Source organism: Panthera tigris, chromosome A3 (assembly GCF_018350195.1).
Source record: "Panthera tigris isolate Pti1 chromosome A3, P.tigris_Pti1_mat1.1, whole genome shotgun sequence".
In the NCBI taxonomy this organism is placed as follows: domain Eukaryota; kingdom Metazoa; phylum Chordata; class Mammalia; order Carnivora; family Felidae; genus Panthera; species Panthera tigris.
This window is the reverse complement of record NC_056662.1, coordinates 26,789,249-26,806,016: the sequence shown is the minus strand read 5'-3', so window position 1 is coordinate 26,806,016 and position 16,768 is coordinate 26,789,249. Positions and strand designations below refer to the sequence as shown.

At 37.4% G+C, this 16,768-nt stretch overlaps 1 protein-coding gene across 9 annotated transcripts in view; it reads left to right on the top strand.

Annotated features, from left to right (window-relative positions):
- TPX2 (TPX2 microtubule nucleation factor) overlaps positions 1-16,768 on the top strand; it is a 57,333-nt gene that overhangs the window by 20,920 nt on the left and 19,645 nt on the right. For all 9 annotated transcript variants that reach the window (XM_007073544.2, XM_042980681.1, XM_042980675.1 and 6 more), the window contains 6 exons: positions 1,915-2,041; positions 8,694-8,822; positions 9,682-9,810; positions 11,341-11,462; positions 12,568-12,719; positions 14,916-15,084. In XM_007073544.2, coding sequence (XP_007073606.1) covers positions 1,915-2,041; positions 8,694-8,822; positions 9,682-9,810; positions 11,341-11,462; positions 12,568-12,719; positions 14,916-15,084 — 828 coding nt within the window. The remainder of the gene's footprint in view (positions 1-1,914; positions 2,042-8,693; positions 8,823-9,681; positions 9,811-11,340; positions 11,463-12,567; positions 12,720-14,915; positions 15,085-16,768) is intronic.

Below are 16,768 nucleotides of genomic sequence, written 5' to 3'. Positions count from 1 at the left end.
TATCTAAGTGTTATTTAGAAGTGTGTATTTAATTTCCAAATACATGTGGCAGGGGGTGGCAGTTCCAGAAATCTGTTACTGATTTCTCGAGGGATTTAATTCCATTTGGTTAAAGAATATATTTGTGTGACTTGATCTTTTTGTATTGAGACTTGTTTCATGGCCCAGAATATGGTGTGTCTTGGTAAATGTTCCGTGTGCACTTCAAAAGAATGTATATTCTGCTGTCATTGGGTGGAGAGTTACATAAATGTCAATTGGGTCAAGTTGGTTGATGTTGCTCAAGTCTTCTATTTCCTATTGATCTTCTAAGTGTACTATCCATTATTGAAAATGGATATTGAAATCTTCAACTATTGTTGTTGAACTGTTTTTCCCTTTAATCTTGTCAGTTTTTCCTTCATGTATTTGGGGCTTTGTCATCATGTATGTATGTGTGTGTGTATATCTATATATACGCATACCACATATGTATGTATGTTTGTAACTGTTACATTTTCTTGATGAGTGGACTGCAACATATTTTTGTTAATGAAGTTTTATTGGAATACAGCCATGCACATTTGCTCATATATTAAGACTACTATATTCTTACTGATTTTTCTGTCAACTTGTTCCATAAATTAGAAGAGAGAGATTGAAATTTCAGACGACATTTATGGATTTGCCTATTTTTCCTTGTACTTTCTGCTTTTTGTATTTTAAAACTCTGTTATTGGGTACGTAAATATTTCAGTTGTTACCGCATCTTGAAGAATTGACCATTTTATCATTTTGAAATGATTGTCTTTATCTCTGATTTTCTTTGCTCTGAAATCTGCTTTGTCTGGTACTAATATAGCCATCCCAGCTTTATTTTGATTAGTGTTAACATGGTGTGTTGATATTTTAAGAACATTTTTTGTAGGGAGAATATAAATTTTTTTATTCTATTTTAAGATTTTATTTTTGAGTAATGTCTACACTCAACATGGGACTCAAACCTACAACTTTGAGATGAAGAATCACATGCTGTACCTACTGAACCAGCCAGGCACCCCTATAAAATTTTTTATGTTAAATATTTTATATTAAATTTTTAAAATTTAATCCTCTCTGATTTTAAATGGGGTAAGTGCCTCTGTTATAGCCTTGACACAATATATTATCATTTTTTTGTTTCTTTTTCTTCCCTCTAGGAAAAAATTTCTTTAGGCGATGAGCCAAATGATTGTTCTCTGGAATAAATAATGCATGAAATGTGTTTTCATAGCCTGACTTTTCTTCCCTGTTATCTGGTTGAATTTTTTGTCTTTTGTCAAGGCTCTCAGTTCATAAGCTATACTAGAAAATGCTGTTTCTTCCATGAAGACTTTTTTTTGATTATTCTTGTCTCCTTATTCTTATAGTACTTTTTTGTTTCTGTTTCATGATGGCCATGGTAACATCAGAATACGTTATGATAAAATATCTCCTTCCCCTTTCCACCCTTAGATTCCCTTTTCCCAAATGCTGTATTTTTAAACTCTTAACTGTTTTTAATTTGTGGAGGAGAGAAAAACCAATGGTTATACCCATAATGCCTAATAATATGATTATATCAGCATTAAAAGGCAGAGATACTTTTTTCTGAGGTGATGACTTAGGCTGGCAGATAGGCCCTGGATACTTTGTTTCTGCTTCAAGCAAAGTAGATTTTATAAATTCATCTTCTGTATAAGATTTCACTGGAACTAAAGGTTCCACTGCTTAGAGGGGCTTTACACACACACACACACACACACACACACATAATTTTAAGTCTAGAATTCTATGTTGTCATACACACACACACACACACACACACACACACATGCACATACATATAGATGTGTCTCTCATATCTAGCTTACTTCCTTGGAATTTGAGTGCTGACTAGTTTTTGCTCTTCCACAGTTGACAACACTTACTACAAAGAGGCAGAAAAAGAAAATTTGGTGGAACAGTCCATTCCATCAAATGCTGCTTCTTCCCTGGAAGTCAAGGGAAACACCTCAAGAAATACTCCAGCACAGCCACAGAGGTAAGACTGTTTTAGGGCTCCAAAGTGGTTTTTATGTTAATAATGTTCACAGAATAGTTACTGTCAGGGTACCTACTATGTGTCTCATACTATATTAGGCTCTTTATTTTACCTCATTTAATCTTCATAACATTTATGAATTGTAGGTAATATGCTTAACTTATTGATAAGGACTTAGAGGTACTAAGTTGCTTAAAGTTTACTGGTTCCAGAACCCTTGCTATTTGCACTATCAATATGGATTGCACTTTATTTGTGTGGATATATGACAGACTTTTTTTTTCCTATTTATATATTACAAGTAAACTTCATAAGGGCAAGCATTATGTATCCTTACTGTGCCTAACAGTGTCTGGCAGGAGCAGAAACTGAATATTTAAATGCTTGATGAATGAATAGATGGGTGGGTTAAGCTGCAATCTTGGCACTGGTGAACTTAAAACAGTTAATGTCTTTGAATGTTGTATTTGCGTCAGTATCTTTTTTTTTGATAACAAAAATACCATGTTTGGGAGCTGTCAGTATTAGTTGCCTTCAGATGGCACTCATCAGAAGAATATTCAGGTTAGGTTTTTTTTGTTTTAAACTTTCAACATCTAATAATTACCATCCACTCATAAAGTTTAAATTGTAAGACCGTTTATTGCTTTATACTTTGATGTTACCTAGAATATCCTCAAGGAAGAAGGATGACAGATAATATTATTTTATATTCAGAAGTGATAAAACTACCATTTGCAAAGCCTCATGCTGGTATAAAGGTATTACCTTTTGAGATTGGTATCATACAAGCTTATCCTAAACTTTTTTGGTAAAGAAGCCCATTTTAATAAAAAGAATTCTATGAAATTTCAATGAGCTAGGCATATATCACAAGAGTCTTAAGAGATTGCTACTGGTTGATTCTATGGTTTCTGTTCCATGTTTAGATTGTAAATTGAGGCCTACAGATTCTTATAGATTGCTTCAGAATCCTGGAAACTCTTAGTGTCTTCACTTCTCTCTTCTGTATATGTATATGATTGCTAAAATTGTCTTTCATCCTGATTGAATGCTGAATGCCTTTTGGAAATGACAGTGTGAGAGGAAGCCAGCTACTATTAGAGACCTGAATGGTTTTTTGTTTTATTTTTAAGGCAGGTACTTCTACCACTCAAAACTTCAGTTTACTGAGAATAATCGTATCCTCCAGGCTCCTTGTAAGAAAGGGCCAAATAAGATGGCATGTGACAGTACTTTGTAAACGATATTGCATTATGAAAATGCATAATAAGTAAAACATTAGTGCCATTAATCTCAGATCTCAGATTTATCTGAGTCCAGAGTTACCTAATCGAGAAAGGAATGGCAGATGGAATAGGAAGGTGTAGATAGTCATACAAATTCCATTTTATTTTATTTTCACATGGTCTCAATGGATAGGCTAAAACATGTCCAAAACTTCTTTGACACAGAATAGTTAAGAGTCAGTAAGGCCTTAGTGTGTAATAATAATTTTTCCATGGAGGTGTTGCTTTACCATAAATACATGTTTTAATTTTTGGCATCTCATCCCTCAGTCATTTCTCCCTAAAGACACCCAGCAGTTCTTCTCTTGACTTCATTAACATCATTGCTGAATTTAAATAATGTCCAAAATGGTCGTGTGTTCATGTGTTTTGCCTTCTTCCTTTCTAATTTGTATGATTCCCAGTCCCGTTTTTAAAAATTAACTAGTTTTGGGGTGCCTGGGTGGCTCAGTCTGTTGAACTTCTGACTTCAGCTCAGGTCATGATCTCACGGTTAATGAGTTTGAGCCCTATGTCAGGCTGTGTGCTGACAGCTCAGAGACTGGAGCCTGTTTCGGATTCTGTGTCTCCCTCTCTCACTGTCCCTCCCCCACTCGTGCTCTCTCTCTCTCTCTCTCTCTCAAATAGATAAACAATAAAAAAATTTTTTTTTTAATATTTATTTTTGAGACAGGGAGAGACAGCATGAACGGGGGAGGGTCAGAGAGAGAGGGAGACACAGAATCTGAAGCAGGCTCTGTCAGCACAGAGCCCGACGCGGGGCTCAAACTCACAGACTGCGAGATCATGACCTGAGCCGAAGTCGGATGCATAACCGACTGAGCCACCCAGGCGCCCCTAAAAATTTTTTTATAAAAGGTAAAAGTTAACTAACTTTACTGGGTAATAATTTGCATATAGTAAAATGTACAGATCTTGGGCGTACGATCTGATTAGTTTTGATAAATACATACCGCCATGCAACCATAACACCACAATCAACATATATAGTACGTTTTCATCACCTCAAAAGTTCTCTCATCCTAACCCTTTATAGTTAATTCTTACTGCTTTTTCTACCTTCTCACTCTCTCACCTCCTACCCAGAGGCAAAACTGTTCTAATTCCTGTCACTGTAGATTAATTTTTTCCATTCTAGATGTTTTTATAAATGAAATTTATGGTACTCTTTTATATATGACTTCTTTTCACTTAGCGTGTGCTTTTGAGATTCATCCATGTCCTTTCATGTTAGTAGTTTGTTCCTTTTTTTTTTTTTTTTTTTTTTTTAATTTTTAAATTTACTTTTGAGAGAGACAGAGAGACAGACAGTGAGCGGGGGAAGGGCAGAGAGAAAGGGAGACACAGAACCCGAAGCAGGCTCCAGGCTCCGAGCTGTTAGCACAGAGCCTGATGTGTGGCTCGAATCCATGAAGCGTGAGATCATGACCTGAGCCGAAGTCAGATGCTTAACTGACTGAGCCACCCAGGCACCCCAGTAATATGTTCCTTCTTATTGCTGATAGTAAGTTCTGTTGAATGGATATGCCACAATTTATTTATCCATCCACCAGATGATGGACATTTGGGTTGTTTCCATTTGGGGGCTATATAGAGCTGCTCTGAGTAGTTTTGAGGATGTATGTTTCTCCTGAGTAAATACTTAGGACTGCAATAGCTGGGTCATAGTGTTAAATGTATGTTTATAAGAAACGCCAGAAAGTTTTCCAAAGTGACTGTACCATTTACATTCCCACTGGCAGTATATGAGAGTTTCAGTTGCTCCGTATCCTAGCCAACATTTGGTATTGTCCGTCTTTTTAATGATATTTCATTGGTTTTAATTTGCATTTTTCTGATAACTAATAACGTTGATCCATATTTTCATGTGATTATTGGCCATTCATATATTTGCATACATAGCTGGCTGCTTTTTTAGTCTGGTTCCCTGCGGTCTCCCCCAGACCTGTGAAAGTTAGAAGTCAGCCAAGACTTTGAGTGGAGTTTAAGTGTTCATCCTCAGGTTTAAGTGTTCATCCTCTCTGTGGTTCTCTTGTTTCTGAGATTTTGTCTCTAAATTCCTGCCAGCTCCAATGTTTGTCTATTGACACCTCAAGCAAGTAAGATGTTAGTTTTGTGCCATCTTACTATATGCACAGTGGGGGTTACATTTATTAAAAAAAAGCAGCAAACTCACCAGTCTTACGTGGTGTGGTTTTATTTTTTAAGGATGGACACCTCACCAGTTTCTGCTTGCCTTTTTGCTGGGCTCCATGGGTGTCTTCTAAACATACATGGTTTAGCAGTCAGGCAGGAATTTGTGCAGAGGTTTTGCTCAGATTTTGAGTGACATTTTTTCTGTGGCTCTTTCACTTTCAGGATTTTCTTCTAAATTTCTAGGTGTTATACTGGCCTTGAATTTTTATCTTCTATTATCTCTAGCCAGTGAGACTGGAATTTTCTGCTGTTAGAACTGCTACATTTGGAGAGTACCTCGGGCAAAAAAGCTACCAACTCATAATTTTTACCCTTTGCAGTTGTTTTTCATGGATAAATGTGCCTCTGTTTTCTGCCTGCTTTTGGTCACTTTCCAGTGCCTTCAAATGGTTGTATTATTGTATCTTGTCTACATTTTGTAATATGCACTCTTCATTACTCATTCAATACATTCATTTCTTCATTCCTTAATTCAGTAAATTTGCTCTTCATTACTCCATGTAATTTTTTTATGAGTACTTTCTTTTAGAGATTATGAAATATTTGTAGATGAAAGGTAGACATTTAGTTAGGATTCGTTTCAAAATCCAATAGAATGGATGGAAGGAAAATTGATACATGATTGGGATTGGCTGTGAGTTGATAATTTCTGAAACTGAATGATGAGTACTCACTAGTCCATTTTATTCTCACTTTTAGTTTTTTAGTATTTAGAGAGAGAGAGAGAAAGAAAGCACATGTGCATGGGAGAGAGGCAGAGAAAGAGGGAGAGAGAGGATCCCAAGCAGGCTCCACACTTTCAGTGCACATCCCGACACGGAGCTCAGTCCCACAAACTGTGAGATCATGACCTGAGCTTGAAATCAGGAGTTGGACATTTAACCAACTAAGCCACCCAGGCACCCCTCTCCTTATTTTAAAAATATGCTTGAAATTCTCTGTAATAAAGACTTAAAAATTGGTACTCTGTGCAGTAGCATGAAAGCCTGAAAATGTAATAAGTCTTTACAGTGTTTAGGACTTTTATAAAAAAAAGTGTTGAGAGAAATTAAACAAGATCTAAATAAATTGTAGGACATACCATATTTATGGATTGGGGGATCAGTATTAAAAAGATATTAGTTCTCCCTAACTGATCTATAGATTCAATGTAATATTCATTAAAATCCTAGTGGTTTTCACTGTGGACATTGATAAACTGATGCTAAAATTTATTCAGAAATGCAAAGGTCTGAGAATAGCCAGATACTTTCAAAGTGCTAGTTGATAGCAAGACATATTATTATGAAGCTGCAGTAATTCAAGCTTTATGGTATTATCCAAAGATTAATGAGATCAGTGAAATCAAATAGAAATTCATGCACCCATCTATGGGCATGATATATGACAATGGTGTTACTGTAGACCTGTGGGGAAACAGTGCTCCCCCCCACCCCACCCTTTAAAAACAATGCTTTGCTAGTGGATATCCAGGTAGAACAGAATGAAACTTGGTCCCCCTTTGCATATAAAACAGTCAGTTCTTTTTTTCTTTACATCCAGTGTTGGGGCTCAAACCCACAACCCCAAGATCAAGAGTCGTGTGCTCCTCTGACTGAACCAGCAGGGGCCCCTAAAATAGTCAATTCTGGGTGGAATTGTAGATCTAAATGTGAATGCTAAAGCTCATATAATGAAATATTGGAGAATATCTTCATGACCTTGGAACAGGGAAGGATTTTTTTTAAAATAGTATACACACAGAAAAGCACTGACCATAATGGGGAGGGGTATTGATGTATTTGAGACATTTATCTAGTCAAATGGTACCATAAAGAGAGTAAAAAGCCAACCCCCAAAGTGGGAAAAGATATTTGTGACACATAAAACCTACAGAGGGCTTATGTTCATAGTATATAAGGAATTCTTACTAATCACTCAGGAAAGGATTGACAACCCAATGGAAAACAAACAAGAGACTTGAACTAGTACTTTATCAAATAGGATAACCAAATGGCCAGTGAACATGTGAAAAGTTGCTCTGTCTCACTGGGAATCAGAAAAGCAAATTAAAACCACAGCAAGGTTTTACTGCCTACCGGCTAAATTAAAACATCTGACAGTACCAAGTGTTCAGGAGGGTGTATAGCAATGCAGACTATAATATCAACTCGCCAGTGTAAGTAAGCATAGATTGGTACAAGCACTTTGGAAACAACTTTTAATTGATATAACCAGCGTCCTGTGACCTAACAAACGGTCTTAAAGCCTACACCCGCCAGCAACATGTGCACCTGTGCAGTGGACTGGATAAATAGTGGTACATTCCTACAGTGACTGTTATTCAGCATTAAAAATCAGTGAATTAAAGCTACATGACTCAATGTGGCTGAATCTCACAAATATAATGTTGAGTGAAATAAACAAGACAGAAAAACAATACTTGCAGTAGTCTGATTATATTACCTGAAGGTTTTTTTTTTTTTTTTAGTTTTTTTTGATGTTTATTGCTTTTGAGAGACAGCACAAGTTGGGGAGGGGTAGAGAGAGAGAGACACAGAATCTGAAGCGGACTCCAGGCTCTGAGCTGTCAGCACAGAGCCCGACATGGGGCTCAAAATCACGAACTATGAGATCATGACCTGACCCAAAGCTGGACGCTTGACCAACTGAGCCACCCAGGCACCCCTGCCAGTGTTCTACTTCTTAGCCTGGGTGGTGATTTCATGAGTCTTTACTTTGTAATCATTTAACTTAATTTTTGTTTTGTGCACATTTTGGTATGTGTTAAATATTTTACCAAAAACGGGGGCGTGACTAAAAGGAGAAAATAAACACCTTAGCTACCAGGAGATCTGATCTCAAATTTCAAGTCTGATAGCAATTTGCTATGTAACAGGGTCAAGTCACCTCATCTTTATCGACTTTCACATTTAAAAGGAGGGAGTTGTATTAGGTGATTGCCTGTGTCTTAAAAGAAAAAAAATCCGTTGCATTTAAGTACCAACATTTTATGATGAGGTTCAAAAGCTATCAGTAAGGTAAAAAGTTTTTAGAGTGGAAATAATACCACAAAACTCTTTGTAGCCATTGGCAGTTTGACATACTTTCACATTTCTGGGGCACAATTGCATATCTGTAGTAGATACATTCATTTTGGATAAATTTTGTCAATTCCTGTACCATAGGCGGTCTACTAGACTCTCTGCTCAGAAGGATTTGGAACAGAAAGAAAAACATCATGTAAAAATGAAAGCTAAGAGATGTGCTACTCCTCTAATCATCAATGAAATTCCACCCTCCAAAAAAATGAAAGTGTAAGTAGCCACAGCTTCTGTCGGTTGGCATAGGTTTTACTCCTGTTTGCTCCTGTGGTTAACAGCAAACAGAATATATGGTGCTTGTTCTTATTTTTATCAGTTAGGAATGTATTTTGCTATAAGAAATAGCCTATTCACCTCGAGTGGTTTAAAGAATAGTGATTTATTTGCTTCACAGACGTTTGCTGTTGGCTTTGGTTCAGTGACTGAACAGTGCCAGGGCATTGTTAGCTTTTTTTTCATACTTGTTACTCAAGATGGCAGCTCTGTATTTCTTAGCTTCTTCCTTGTGCTTGTTGCCTCGTTGTCACAAGATAGCTGCTATATATCTAGGTATCACATCCATGTTTAAGAGAAGAAGAAGAGTATGATGAAGAGGGGCAGCACCCATATCACAAAAGTGAAAATTTTTCAGAAACCTTGATTATACCTCAGTGCCCTACTGTGTCGCTTGAATTCTCCCTAGTGCAAGAGAAGCTCTCAAAACAAGTACAGCCTTTGTACATTGCCACCCCAAACAAAATTAGAATTCTATGGATAAGAAAGAAAGTGGAATAGATATTGGGAAGGCAGCTAGCTATCTGCCGTTTGTGCATTTTATGATAAGCAGTTGGAATCTCTCCCCACCCTCCTGAACCATCATCAGACAACTCTTACCTTGACTTCTGTTGGTGTTCTCAGAGTTTACCCATTTTATCCATTGGTACATACTATTGAAAGAATCTTGCAATTGAGACGTGCTTGTCCGAATGAAAGAGAAAATTTAAGCCTTATGTGATAGATTTGGGGAGGAGAGTACAGCAGTGTATGCTTTAGGGAATTGAGAATATTTATTGTTTGTTCTTTTGAACTCAAGTTCTAACAAAAAAAAGAAGCCAGAGGAAGAGGAAGAAAGCAGTGCCCATCAAGATACCTCTGAAAAACATGAGTCTTCCCCAGAGAAAGCCAAGGGCCGACATACTGTGTCTTGTATACCACCTGTGAGGTATGTTTCTTTCCTGAATTTAAACTTTAGAGTCAATAGAGTAAAATTATAAGCAGGTACATCTGTAGTGTGGAGCACATGGAGCTTGGGAAACTAATAAAGCTGTAACTATGGTGAGGTGTATTGTTTTATGTCTTGGGGGATGCTCAAGTCTTAAACATTGAGGAAAATATACTATTAAAGCAAATTAAAAGGAATATAAAAGGAAAAAGTTAGTAAAAAGGTCCTTACTACCTGAATTGAACAGTTTCTATTTTACCAAGCTCCCTTCAGGTCTTTACGCAAGTAAAAAATGTATTTTTACAATCTGTGTATAAGTAACTTTTGGGATTTGTTTTCTTTGCTTGCCACAAGACTATTTCTTTTCTCTTTTTCTATACTATACTATAAAATCTTCCCATTTATCCTTTTTCAATAGCAAATACTCTATCAAATTATATTTACCATTTCCTGTTGAAAATGTAGTTACCAATTTTTCACTATTAGAAATAATCAGCGAACATCTTTATTGGTAGGGACTTTTTTTTGAGTAGTTTCTTCAGGCTGAGGAAAGAGAAATTCCTTGATCAAGCCTAGTTTTATGGCTGTTGATATTGCCAATTTTATTTCTGAAATAAATGTATGAATTTACAATACCATCAGCTTTGAATGAATATTTTTATTTCCGTGTACCCTGTCCACATTGAATTTGTTTTTTGCATTTAAAATTGTTTAAATTTACTTGATAAAATGTTGATGGCATCAACTTATTTTAATTTTTATTTGATTGCTGATAGGATTATATTACTGTTATTGTGAACATCTTTTCCATATTTCCTCTTGGGTGGATTGTCTATTTCCTTTTCTGTTTATCTGTATGTGGTATTAGCGATAGTCTCATTGTTAAGAATGATTACTCTAAATTGAACTTTTGCTATGTGTCAGGTACTTGGGAAACACCCGATTTAATAGTCACCAAATATTCTGTGGGGATGAATATATTCCTCATTTTACAGTGGAGAAAACTGAGTCTCAGAGGGATTAAATATTTTTCTCAAGAGCACATAGGTAGAAAATGAAATGACATGGTTGGGATTTGGACTCTAGCTGGTTTCACTCCTAAGTCTCTCTTCTCCATCACAGAGTATATTTTACATATGTTAGTCTTTTGTCATATTTCTTGCAAATATTTTCCCCATTCTACTGGTATTTTAATCCTACTTTTTCTTGTGGCCTAAAAGCTGATCATTGTATAGTCAAATTTATGTCTTTTGTAATATCTTCTATAGTCAATTTTAGCTTTCTTTTTGAAAAATTTTCAATATCGTTATAACTTGTGCATCTTGGTTTTTTGTGGGTTTTTTTTTTGTTTGTTTGTTTTCATACTGTTACATAATTAAGTCAGTATCGATTTATCAGATAATCCTTTTTGGCTTTGATGATTATTTTATCACAGGTTAAAAATCTTGTCTGTAATACCTTTAGACTGTTTTGAATCAGGAGCCTCTTTCTTCTCTCCTCTCTTACCTCCTTTACTGATTTTCCCTTTAGGCAAAAGATTCTAAAAAGTACTGAGGAGCAAGAGTTGGAGAAGAGAATGAAAATGCAACAGGAGGTGATGGAGATGCGGAAAAAGAATGAAGAATTCAAGAAACTTGCCCTTGCAGGAATAGGTCAGCTTGGCTCTGGTTGATTCTGATTTATGAGGGGTCCTTCCCATAATCTTGGTAGGGTTTTTGAAGTCTCTAAAGGATAAAAGTCTTTATTGGTTAGTAGCCAGTAGAAAAAGGTATGTTTGTTAGAAAGCTGGACATGGATATTCTTTATATCCCAATGATTGTTTCCTAGAACGTTTTATATACACCAGACTAGGGCGCCTGGCTGGCTCAGTTGACAGAGCATGTGACTCTTGGTCTCAGGATCGTGAGTTCAAGCCCCCATATTGGGCATAGAGGTTACTTAAAAAAAAATGGGGGGGGGGTATTATATACATACACCAGACCTTTTTTAGAGCGCACTGTTGCTCTCTGTCTCTAACTGTAGAACTCACACCCATCTTTTGAGGCCCTTTTCCATGAAAATTTCCCTCATTTCTTCAAGGATAACTGATTCCTCTCTCCTTTTCCTTTCTAATTCTTTTTCTTTGTATTAGAAAAAGAAGGAATTACGATTGAGACAGAAGATAAAGCCATTGGGCATGCCAGTTTTTTATTGTTGTTTTCCCATTTTAATTTTAGACAGAGGAAAAGACAGCTGAGCGAATCCACTTGTAGCTACAGAGGACAAGTAGGACTGAGGGAGCGAAAGGGTCAGAGTTCTGCTTTGCTCTGGCATACATAGAGTTATTATTGGTGGAGTCAAAGCTATAAAGCCCTGAATACTGAGTTGAAAAAGCACCCCTGGAGTTTATAGGATTTCCTTCATAGACATGTTAAGTGTGCTTTTTAAGACAATTCATAGCCTTTCCTGTCAAAAGTATTCCAGTTACTGTGTGTCCAGAGCTATAACTACACCTAGGAGATGGGATTCTTCTCCCCTGTTCTACCTCTTTGCAGTTTGCCTCTGACCAGAGGTCCTCACACTAGTAGTGCTCAATGAATAAGGTACATATAGTAAGTAGTGTCCTTGAGCACTGATTCAAATTTGGGGCTATGTGTAGAGAGTGAACAATATTAAGATCCATGATGATAGAAATATCAAAAGGACTGGATAAAGGGGATTTACTGATATTCTCTATTCTTAGTGTTACCTGTGTGTTTTACTCTGCTTCTTACTCAGGGCAACCTGTGAAGAAATCAGTGAGCCAGGTAACCAAATCAGTTGACTTTCACTTCCGCACAGACGAGCGAATCAAACAACATCCTAAGAACCAGGAGGAATATAAGGAAGTGAATTTTACATCTGAACTGCGAAAGCATCCTCCGTCTCCTGTAAGTTGATGGGCTAAATGGATATTCTTGTTACTAATTCAGGGAGGATTTCGGGTGCAGTACTTGTGGTCACTATAATTGAGAGAAGCGTGTTTTTGAGTTAAGGTGGCTCTAAACCCTCACTTTGCCCCATTAGCTATGTGATCTTGGAGAAGTCATGTGGCCTCTCTGGGAAGCATCTTAAGTTGCTGTGAAAACTGATTTAAGGATGTACATATGGAGCTCCTGGTAACTCAGTCATTTAAGCATCTGACTCTTGATCTTGGAACAGGTCATGATCTCACATTTGTGAGATTGAACCCCTCACCAAGCTCTGCCTGACAGTGCGGAACCTGCTTGAGATATTCTTTCTCCCTCTCTCTCTCTGCCCCTTCCCCACTTGTGCACACATGCACTTTCTCTCTCTGTCTCTCAAAATAGTTAAATAAACTTAAAAAAAAAAAAAAAAGAAAGCGGAGTGCATGGGTGGTTAAGCATCTGACTTCAGCTCAGGTCGTGATCTCACGGTTTGTGAGTTTGAGACTGCGTCAGGCTCTGTGCTGACAGCTCAGAGCTGTAGCCTGTTTCAAATTCTGTGTCTCCCTCTCTCTGCCCCTCCCCTGCTCATACTCTGTGCCTCTTTCAAAAATAAACATAAAAAAAAAATAGAAAAAGAATGTACATAAAGCACTTAGAATTCTGTGTGGCAAATTGTAGGTGCCAGCTTGCTACAGCTTGTGCTCTTACAAAATTCTTGAAAAAATCTTGTGTTAACAAAGTTTTGTGCAATATATGACAGGGCTTATGGAAGAAATGGGGTTGGGGCAGACCATTTAAATCTAACAAAATGATAAGAATCCTACTTAAAAATTCTAAAAAATATTTTTTGTAAGTTTTATTTATTTGAGAGAGAGAGGGGGCACACAAGCAGGGGAGAGGCAAAGAGAAGGAGAGACAGAATCCCAAGCAGGCTCTGTACCATCAGTACAGGAACTGATGTGGGGATGCAGGGCTTGAACTCATGAACCGAGAGATCATGACCTAAGCCAAGATCAAGAGATGGACACTTAACTGACTGCTCCACCCAGGCATCCCTAAAAATTCTAATACTAAGAATTTCTTCTTGCATTTGCAGTAAGCATCATTACTTGTTGAAGTCAGTCCTTTGCAGTCTTAAACCCTGGTGTTGTGCTTCTTCCTTTGAGATGTAGGTCCTTAAAGAGTTTTGTTTCTAATCAGAGACTAATGTTATGAAAGTTAATCATCCAAGGACTAGACTCCTTCATCACTCAGTTTTGGGGAGGATGTCTGCAGAGATTCTGATTCAGGCAGTTGCCTGACCTGATCCAGACCCAGAACCCAAATCATTTTTTTCTTAATGGGATTAAGGGTGAGGGGAATACCTTTGCAGCTTTTTTTCCCTTCTAATTTTCAGAAAACTTGTTCTTGCTGGCTTCAAAACACTGACATGCTTGGAGAAAAAAAATCACCTTATTAACTGTTACAGAACAGATAATTTGTTAAGCCCTAGATCCTTTCTCCCTTCTTTTTAATGTTTATTTTTGAGAGAAGAGAGTGAGCATGCACAGGTGCTTAAGCAGGAGAGGGGAAGAAAGAGAGGGAGACAGAGAATCCTAAGCAGGCTCATGCTGTCAGCGCAGAACCCATGAACGTGGCTTTGAGCCACATGGCTCAAACCCACAAACTGTGAGATATGACCTGAGCTGAAATCAAGAGTTGGACACTTAACCAGCTAAGCTCCCCAGGCGCCCCCCCCAGCCCCTTTCTCCCTTTTTTAAAAGGTGGGAACAGACTAGTTTTAACCTTTGCTCAAGGACTGACAAATTTAGGAATAATAATCTTGACTTTTTATTTTAAAAAAAAACATTTTTTTTTAACATTTCTTTATTTCTGAGAGAGAGAGCGAGAGAGCATGAGCAGGGGCGGAGCAGAGAGAGGGAGACACAGAATCCAAAGCAGGCTTCAGGCTCTGAGCTGTCAGCACAGAGCCCGATGCGGGGATTGAACTCATGAACTGGGAGATCACGACCTGAGCTGAAGTCGGACACTTAACCGACTGAGCCACCCAGGCGCCCCATAATAATCTTGACTTTACCACAGTCCTTTTTTCTTTTGATCCTCTGTGTTGAATATGCGGCTTATGGTAGATCTGAGCTCTTCCAAAACACTTCATTTGAGGACCAACTTTCTTTACAGGCTCGAGTGACTAAGGGGTGCACCATTATTAAGCCATTCAACCTGTCCCAAGGAAAGAAAAGAACATTTGATGAAACAACTTCTACGTACGTGCCCCTCGCACAGCAGGTTGAAGCCTTTCATAAACGAACCCCTAACAGATATCACTTGAGGAGCAAGAAGGATGATAGTAAGTTTCATATCAACATTATAGCTGGTTGGAGCCTCCCCTAGGATTTCATTTGCTTACATAAATTTGCCTTTAGTTGAAATCCTAGCTTTTGAACTAAAGTATGGCATATGCCTACATGCAGACAAGAAGTGCACAGTTGAGCATCTTTGTACTCCCCGCTCTGGCTATCTGTCTACTTATATACATCAACCACCTTGATCCTCCTGGTCAATAATTGGCCAGGTATTGTACCTTTGCCACTTGTCAGGGTGTATTGGTGCAGCTACTTAACTATAGAAAATGGAAGCAGTCCATTCATTCAGGGTTGTGTGCTTTTTGTTCAACCATTCAACAAATTTCACCACTATAAACCAGGTATAGCAGTGAACAAAATGGACTTGGTGCTGCTCAACATTAAGTTTCTAATTCAGTGAGAGAAACAGAGCACTATAGATTATGGTAAGTGTAACGAATGTAGAGGGACACACAAGAGTGAAGAGATGTGGGAGATAGGTAGAGCATGTCTGTAAGCTGAGAAGTCCCTGGCAGTGAAAAAAGTTGAAGAACCAGGGCAGAAAGGAGATAACCAGTGATTGACCCTGTGCCAGCAGGTGGAGGAGGGATACTTAGCTCAGGTGGAGTGCTTGTTCTTTGAAGGGAGGGTAGAAGAGAGAAGAATGGGTGCAAATGCCAAAGGGTTTGTAGGTTTGGGATGAACACATGAGAGGATTCTAATCTCTTAGCTTTTGTCTTTATGAAAATAATTACTGCAAGAAGGAAAGTAGAGAAGTTTGAGAAATGGAAGTCATGTAAAATAGTTGTCTAGAATGTAGGACTAGCATTCTGGATAAAGCAGGATTTTGTTGTTTTGCCTTTGAAGGTCTCAGTGTTTTCTGCCCTTGCATTGGCATTGTTTAGTGCAGCCAGGCAAGCTTCTTTAAATACAGCATTAATATTGTTATTATATTCCAGGGGTCATTTGTCAAACTTTAGATTACAAAAATAGTGAAATGTCTTTTTTTTATCCTAATGGAAATTTAAATATTAAACATGACTTTCCAAATAATATATGACTTCTAGAGTCTGATATGCCCTGCTTTTAGAATCTTGGTCCTGGCAAATAGAAAAAAAATTATTTCCTGCAATTAAAAAAATTTTTTTTTAATTCCAGTATGGTTAACATATGGTGTTGTATTAGTTTCAGTTATAGTGATTCAGCAATTCTATACATTCCTCAGTGCTCATCATGATAAGTATACTCTTAACTCCCTTCACCTATTTCACCCATTTCCCACCCACCTCCCCCCAGGTAACCATCATTTTTTTTTGTCTATAGTTAAGAATCTGTTTTTTGGTTTGTCTCTTTTTTCCTTTGTTTTATTTTTTTTAATTCCATATATGAGTGAAATCAAATGGTATTTGTCTTTGATTTATTTCATTTAGCATTATATTCTCTAGGTCCAACCATGTTGTTGCAAATGGCAAGATTTCATTCTTTTTTATGGCTGAGTAATATTGTTATATATATATCCATTCATCTGTCAGTGGACACCTTGGGCTGCCTCCATAATTTGGTATTGTAAATAATGCTACATTAAACATAGGGGTGCATATATCTTTTCAAATTAGTGTTTTTGCATTCTTTGGGTAAATACCCAGTAGTGGAATTACTGGATCACATGGTAGTTCTATTTTTAATTTT